Here is an 8,433-nt window from a genome sequence, read left to right on the forward strand (position 1 = left end):
TGTGCCTGCCACAGGGACACAGACTGAGAGGATGCAAAAGCCTGGAGATGCCAATTTTTGGGAGATTACAATTCCCAGAGCAGCACTACACCATTATCAAGGCAAGAAAGTGGGCATCTCCCTCCAGGAACATCCTCAAAGGCTTATGCAGGATATGTCTGGTGTAACAAAACTGACCTCCTCTCAACTGATTTAATTTTACATACTTAATTATTTTACCACTGCCCTACCTATTCACCAAGTCTCTAGTAAACTGAAGATACAGCAGAAAAACAAGCCTGGAAAAGAATTTGTTCAAATCAAAACCAGCACCAGGATTAAGCAGCTACCACAGGTAATACCAACAAACTATGTCCAATGTTAGTCTGATCTGACATGGCAAGATCAAGTATTACCTGCCCAACTGATGTGTGTTGGCCCTGCCAACACTCCTAAAATTGCCTTGCCAAGTGCAGGCAGCAGAGGAAAAGAGTGACAAGTTCTAGGAGTGGCAGCTGTTCCTAGAGAGCCCATTCCAAGCCAAGTTAAACCCTGGGCCAAGACTGTGTAGCAACTCCACCATGAGGCAGGGTTCAAGGAGCCCAGCTTTCCAAATAGCTACAGAATTACCCACTTCAAGATGCCCATGGCCTTTCTGTTACCAGCTTTCCAGAAGCAAACTCCAAACTATTCAAGGCACTTTACCTGCTGAAGAACACAGCTGGGCAAGGAACTGAGTTAAGCACCTTTTCTCCTCATATCCCAACTCCCTCATCATGACTTTCCAATAAAAAATAGGCAAGAAAACACCCTGTACTTTAGAGGATATATACAAATGCGGATATAAATGCCTGCAAATTTTATTGAAATAACAGCCCTTAATTATATCAGAAATTAAAGAAAACACAATGAAATAATACAAGAGGAGTTGCACTGGAGTGAGAATGCAAAGTTGAATATAGGAATTAGACTGCTTTAAGTTTGCATCCAAAAGCAGTGAAGAAGTTCACATTTTGCATAAGTTTTGCTAAATATATTTATACCTGAACACACTCTTCCCCCATGATCTGGCAGCAGGGCAGAGGGGAAGGAGGAAGAACAGAAGAAATTAAATCTTGAATTTAAACTATCTGAATTCTGCAACATGAAATTTAGTCTGCAACTCCACTGAGGTAATTGCTTATCTACATCACCATCTTACAGTCCTCCACTTTGTCCAACAAGGAGATTGCACAATACATACTTCATAGGGAAATATTTACAAAGAAAATTGAAAATATTGAAGCAATTTAACAATAGATCTTTCCTAAAAATCTGCTAATGCATATCTAGCAATTTTTGTTTGAGATCCTACACTCAGTGTAATTGAAATAGCATTTGAAACATTCCAACAGGAATCACATTGCACAGAAGAAGCAATTTGCTTCCCTAACATTTTTGCACACCCGCTCAGAGCCTGTGCCTTTAGTGCACAAGTCCACAATGCCAAGCCTCTACATAGGTACCTAATGAATGCTATGGAACAAAGTTCTTTGGAATAAGGACAAGCATCTCAGTCTCTGGGCTGTACTGATGTAAGGCTTCTTGCAGCTTTATTTGCTTGGTCAGTGAAAGCCAGAGGAGTGCCATCCTTTTCCACGCCTAGTCTGGAGTTGGTGTCTGGTTCTCTCAGGTGTCCACTGCAGTTTCAGACAAGCAGATTGGTGACAAATCAGTTACGGGTCAGTCCAGGCCCTTCTGGAAGGAGGGAGGCAAAGAAAGTCTTGAAAAAAACCCACACCGTGCTCACAAGTGAAGGGCTGGCCTGCTGCAGTTCTTGGGAAGCCTGTCCCTCAGGAGGTGCCTCAGACTCATTTGTTCTGCCTCCATTTTCCCCCTGTCAAAATAAAGGATATTTGGTAAAGAAGAATTTCAGAAACACGCTAGAAAAGCCTGGCATCAAAGTGTGTTTTTGTTGCCAAAATGTCACTGTTTGAATATAATTCTTTTCAAGTAGCCCCAGACACAAAGTCAAAAGCCCAAGCTGCACATGGACATTACTGGTTAACTCACACTGGTGTCCAGAAACACTGTCCGGGACAGCCATCAAGCACCAGATCAGGTGAATTACATATTTACAGCTAATTGGCTTTCACTGACATCAGAACTGTCAGCTTGAAATTAAAGACTCAAACTGCTTATAGACAAATCCTACAGAGGTGTAGCCTGAACCCTGTTCTCAGTTACAGCCTGTAACAGACCACTTCCCACTGCAACTTCCTAAAGGACAGAAGCAGCTAAAAGAGAACCTTCACCCTGAAATATTCTGGTGAACTAAGGAATTTACTACACCAATGGAGGACTCAGGAGGCAATTCTTCTCCCATACTGTCTTACAGAAGCTTCAAGAAAAGAATTTTTTCTACTAGAGAATTATTAAACCCAAAGCAAAACTTCCCAGGGTTTCATGCTATAAAAATATAGCAAGACAATACCTGAAAATTATTGTTCTGGTCCTGGTTTAGAGCAGCTTGAGGTGGAATATTGCCTGGGAAGGGTTGAACTGGTCTTCGTCTAAATGGGAACCGTCCAGCATGGTGCCTGGGGAAGGCAAAAATTCATTAATTAATGTTTCAACATTACTCATCCTGTTACACAACAGCTGCACATTTGACTGCTCAGAGCTGCTGGCAACCATCAACAGTAAGATTTAAGGACTTTCAGTAGAACAATTAACCTTCAACTCTCCATGTCTACATAGATGTTGAAAAAGCTGCTCCACTTATCACACCTAGACCTACAGTTCAGACACCTACATCACTTGTTCCACAGCTGATCAAATAATTTTAGAGGACAGATTATTTTTCTCAGATAAGACATCCAAAGTATAGCATCTGAGAGTCCATTATCATATTTTTATCCTAATTATATTCCCCCACACAGAGAGGTTCAAAGGCAGTTCAGGACACTCCACTCAGTTCATCTTGGTCTGTTCTCCAGAGGGGCAACACAGCAGAAGAACTGCATTGGATGCATGATTGAAACAGCAAGTGTAAGACCCTCTTCCCAGACTTCAACCACTAATTTCCCAAAATAAACTGTAATTTTTCACACTGAACTGAGAGTTTTATCTGCTCTATGCTACTGAGCTGCTGGAGCTTTACCACAAGGGCTACTTTGGTTTCATGTAGTTTTCTGAAATAGAAAGACAGCCACAGCAGAAACTGCAAAATCACAGTGAGATTAGCCACATTCTTAATTTAATCCAGACATAGTCTTAAATATCATTTTTCTAAATACTGAGTTGTACCAGGATATAGAGGAGTGGTTTGCCCTTTCCAGGTGCAAGAGTCCTATAAATCTTAACCACCAGGAAGCTGAACTTGCTGAGCACAGAACTCAGTACTTCAGTGAAACCCTTCTGAACAGCAAATATTAGCACCATACACTTACAGATACATCAGAACAGTGCCACCCATGACGAGGAGGAGTCTGCTGATACTGGAGTAGAAATAGACCATGTTGACAAAAACATATAACAGTGTTGCTGAGTACAGCCAGTCCAACCAGTCTCGATTGCCACCCTCCTCATCTTCCTCCATGAGGGGCCCCCCTTGGGCATTCATCCTCAAGTTCTGGTCAGCCACTGCATTAACCTGAGCAGCAACATTCTGGTTTCCAGGATGGTTTTGGGCAGGAAATGGGTCTGGCAGAGGAGCTGGAGGTGTCACTGGTGCCACTGGTATCTCCTGAGAACGCCGTGCACAGGATGGGTCAGCAGATGCAGCAGTAGAAGCCAAGCTGGAACCAGAGAACAAAGCACAGAATGAGGCTTAGTCAAATCCTCTCACCTCACACAGGCCCTGTGTGTGAAAGCCTGTCCCCCTTTAGCAACAGTCAGATCACATGCAAGTAGAAAGCATTAAATTTAGAGGCTATAGAAGCATTATAAACAAGTTTTAGTTCTACCCATAATTATATAGCAACTTCAACAAATCAAACCAGGCACCCTCCCCTTTATCAACAGTAATGTCAATACTTCACAAAAACAATTTACAGCAATCTGCAGGTACTCTAAAAGCCTTCTGCAAATCTCAGCTTGACCTATCACTGATGTCCAGTCAAGGCTGTATGCACTTTGAGCAGTTAAAAAAAAAAAAGAACAAAGGCTCATCAGCAGGATCAGATTTACTCCAGGGACACCTGCCCTGCCAAGGAAGAGTCAGATAGGCAATGGGCAAGATTCAGAACCACTGGCCTGAACAGCAGCAGTGCAGCACAGTTAGGGGTACACTGCCACAACATTCAGCACAAGTTATGATGAAAAGGTCTCCAAGCATCACCAAAAGAGGAAGAGTTGCTAGGAGCTCTCAAATTTCTTTTATGACAGTTTCTACTTCCTCCTGGCAGCTTGGAATAGAACACTTACTATTGCATGTAATACTGTCTTGCATAAATCTGCTGGAACCAGGACATCTGAAGCATGCTGTAGGCTGTGTAAGCAGAGAAGCCAGGAGCCACACTCTGGAAGGGATGCTGTGTTGTTTCCACCCTTGGTCAAAATTCAAACACATTCATTAGGAAATACTGGACTCACAGCAAAAGCAATTTATTACAGAACAATGTAAATAAGCTTCTGCAATTTTGTGCACCCAAGTACAAAATTAATTCTTCCTTCTAGACACCTCTTTACCCACATGGAAAAAGCAAAGACTTTTCTTCCTAATTAACAGAGCAGTGCATTTTCCTTTAGATGCCACATCCTTGAAATTGTTCATGGCCAGGTTGGACAGAGCAACCTGAACTAGTAGAAGGTACCCCTCATGGCAGAGGGTTGGACTAGATGGCCTTTAAAGGTCCTTTCCAATCCAAATTATTTTATGTCCACTAAAGCTTTTATATAAAGCCTCATAATATGTGGCCCATGTTCTATGGACTTATGACACTATATAACACAGACATATCATCTTAATCTCAAAGGTGTACATAAAATTGTATTTACCCATTACTGGCTTCTGCTGAAGAGTGGACACCTGAAGAGCTCCTCAACCTTCCACCATTTGAGGAAGACACATTGGATTCCTGCCTGGCTTCTGATGATAACGTGGGCTGATCAGCTTTAACCTACAGACAGCAGGGCAGCCAGTGAGGTTTACTCAGGACAGCACACACACTTTATGCAAAAAGTCTGCACCCCACAAAGTATGCCCTTGTTTTAACACCTATTCCTGCACAGCACCTCTCAGTGCCACACCACAAGCACCTCCATCAGTATTTTAAACCTCCTGGAACCAAATGACTGGGAGGCAAAACTGATTTGATGCTACTCTTCCCTTTCACAATAGCCACACTGAATTTATTACTTCTTATGCACACATTCAGTGTCCATATGGCTATAAAGATATAAAACACAAAAGACACTTTGGCTTTTTCCAATGGCAAATTTGTACTTGCACAAACTGCTGCACACAGTTCAACAGCTGTGCTGTGGTGATATATGTGACACCCAGCCAAAGCTGGCTCACATCTAGCATGGGTAGGGTTAGCTCAGAGTGCCTTTGATGGGCAACAGGAACACACACCTCTAGAAACATTTGCCTAGGCCCTTTAAAGAAAGGATGGATTTTGACCATTTTTACTTGAGACCAGTCCACACTGAGCTCAAGCACCAAGGCTGAGCCTGTAGAGAGGAAGCCAAAGATGAGTCATTAATGAGAGCAGTTAAAGTGTCTGCAGTTCTCAGCCTTCTTCCCTCTCCACACAGATCAGAACCACTTCCCTCCACAAGCTCAGTCTGTCCAAGCATGCCTGGGACATAGCAAGTCAATCTATTTAATAAAACTGAATCTGCCAGAAAGCATTTCTCCCCTGAGCAGCACATCACAACTAGATCTTTCTCAACAGATACCATAAGAATCTTTACTGATTAACTGTAGAGGCAATTTTTTTACTCAGCGTAATCCAAATACATTCTCACACTCCCAAACATAACATGCTGCTGTTGCACTAAAAGGGAAAACCTGCAGTAAAAGGGAACTTAAAATGGTCATCCAAGACTTCTCGTTTTCAGTTCCAAGCCCAAGATTCAGAGTTAACTTAAGTTTAATTACCTCTGATTTGGTTCCTTGCATATTTCCAGGAGTCTTGAGGTTGTATACCAAGTGAAAAGCATGCACCTCCCCATGCTGAAATTTAAGGGAAGATCTGTTAAAAAAAAATCCATTCTGTGGATATATTTCAGCACATCATAAAAGAGACTTTTTTTATACCTTTGGCAACAATTCTCCCAGACAGTGGTGATCAAGCAGCAGCTTCCCAGAATAAATCAGCTTTTGGTCCTCTTCAGGCTTTGAAGAAAACAAGGAATAGGATTACTTGCTCTGCCAAGCATTAACACAGCTTACAGCTGGTGGAGCTTGCAGCATCCCACATATTAAACTGCACATCTAAATTCAGCTGAAGTTATGAGAACAACTGAATGCCGAGTGGGATAATATCAAGGTGCAAACCTGTATAAGAATCCAAAGTCCCTTGGGCAAAGAATTTAATTAGGTGCTGTATCTTTTACAGAACCAACAAAACCATTTGTATTTCTTAAAAACAGAAGTTCGGAGTTCTACCTAACCTGATCAGCACCAGAGGTGGTGGTGTCAAGTAAATCTATTACACCTCACCCAATGGGACCCAGCAGCTCTTCACTGGGATCTGTCCCACAGCAGCTGGAGAAGCACCTGGAGCCTGTTTCTGGCTAATCACCACACTCCCAGGGAAAGCATGGCAAAGGCATGGGAATCGGGCAATCTTCCAAGCAACTAGTGACAGAACAAGCCTTAAGTTTGGAGGGCAGTCTCCAGTTGGAGAAATGTTACGAAAAATTTCTTCACGGAAGGAATGGCTAAGCACTGAAATGGAGGCAGCATCCCTGGCACTCTTGAAAAAACGAGTACAACCACGGCATGTCAGTGTGGCTTAGCAGGCATAGTTGCATTGGGTCGAAGGTTGAACTTGGAGGTCTTTCCCACGTTTATTGGCGCTGTGAAGGCCACAGAGCCTCCCGCGGGAGCGGCGGGACACGGAGCGCAGCGATTGCAGCAGCTCACGCGTCCATCGCGTGTGCTCGGGGGAAGGCAACACTTCTGCATTCCAGCCCCACGCAGCGCCGCGCCTCCCGCTCGCAGCGGGACCGGGACCGCAAAGCCCCGCCAGGCCCCGGCCGGGCGCGGTGCCCGGGGGCAGCGGGCTCCGGCCCGCACAGCTGCGGGACGCGCCGGCCGGGCGGGCAATGATTAACCACAGCCGGGCCACGAACAGCCCCAGAACAGCCCAAGCGCGCCTCAAGCGCGGCTGACGCAACCGGGACAGCCCGGGGAGCAGGCACGGCCCCGGGGCAGCCCCCGGGGAGCAGGCACGGCCCCGGGGCAGCCCCCGGGGAGCAGGCACGGCCCCGGGGCAGCCCCCAGGGAGCAGGCGCCGGCCCCAGGGCAATCCCACGGCAGCCGCCGCCCTACCCTGCAGGGAGCCAGGCAGCCCCCACCGCCCACCCACCCAGGCAGCGCCCATGGAGCCCCCGGAAGAGTGGACTGCGCACTCACCGGCGCGTCGGGCAGGAGGCGGCGCAGCTCGGTCTTGAGGCGGCGCACGGTCCAGGCGGGCTGGGCGCTGAGGCGGAGGTCGCGGTGTCGCTGCGCGGGGCTCCGCACCAGCAGCGCCAGCGGCTCCTCCATGGCGGGCGCGGGGCGGGTGGAGGTTGCAAAACCTCCCCCGTCAGAGCTTTATAGGGGCCCGCCCCGCCGCAGGGCCGCGGTGGCTGCGGCTGATTGGCGGCGATGAGGAAAGGGGCGGGGCTGCCACGTGGGCCAATGGGACGGAGCCTCGCGTGCACGCCGTGAGGAAACGGAGGCGCTGATTGGGTGGTGCCGGTGGGGGGCGGAGCTATGCGGTCACCACGGTGACCGTGGACCCGCCCCGCCCGTCCCTGAGGGGCCGTGGCCGCGCCGGTGCCGCCGCGCTCCGTCGTTCCCTCCTCACCTCCCTCCACCGCATCACCTCCGGCACCAACACCGCTCTCAGCGACCCTTGCTTCGCCTTCCCTCTCCCCTCGCCCCCTGGAGCAGCACAGCTCTGTGGAGCTCTGCACGTGCTGCATGCACAGCCTGATTCAAGTGAAACATCCCCTTTTTCCCTATGGTTATTTTACCCGATCTGTGTGAGCTACCTCAGCCGGTTTGCTGTGGGCTTTGTGTGGGTACAGGACTTTGTGGGTGGAACCAAAAGAAGTGTGCAGAGATGCTGGGGAAAATTAATAATTCATTACATTTTTACTAACAAAAAAAAAAAAAAAAAAAAAAAGCCGTAAAAATGTGGACCAGCAGCTTCTGGATGCTCCTCCTCTTGCCCATCTTCCTGTGAGATGCGCTGCAGCACGTTAAAAGCCCGTGGTAATGATCCTGGTGCGCCAGGAGGGGGTTTTCGCGTC

At 47.0% G+C, this 8,433-nt stretch overlaps 1 protein-coding gene across 1 annotated transcript; it reads right to left on the reverse strand.

The window, feature by feature from the left end:
* Window positions 1-793: 793 nt before the first annotated feature.
* HERPUD1 (homocysteine inducible ER protein with ubiquitin like domain 1) lies at window positions 794-7,746 on the reverse strand. The gene is made up of 8 exons (XM_021541180.4): window positions 7,550-7,746; window positions 6,227-6,304; window positions 6,068-6,142; window positions 4,960-5,081; window positions 4,387-4,509; window positions 3,411-3,758; window positions 2,453-2,558; window positions 794-1,855 (listed from the first exon to the last, which is right to left on the reverse strand). The coding sequence occupies exons 1-8, from the start codon at window positions 7,679-7,681 to the stop codon at window positions 1,691-1,693; spliced, it is 1,149 nt and encodes a 382-aa protein (XP_021396855.2). The 5' UTR covers window positions 7,682-7,746; the 3' UTR covers window positions 794-1,690.
* Between the last annotated feature and the right edge of the window lie 687 nt (window positions 7,747-8,433).

The sequence above is a fragment of the Lonchura striata genome, chromosome 11, assembly GCF_050655825.1.
Source record: "Lonchura striata isolate lonStrDom1 chromosome 11, ASM5065582v1, whole genome shotgun sequence".
NCBI lineage: Eukaryota > Metazoa > Chordata > Aves > Passeriformes > Estrildidae > Lonchura > Lonchura striata.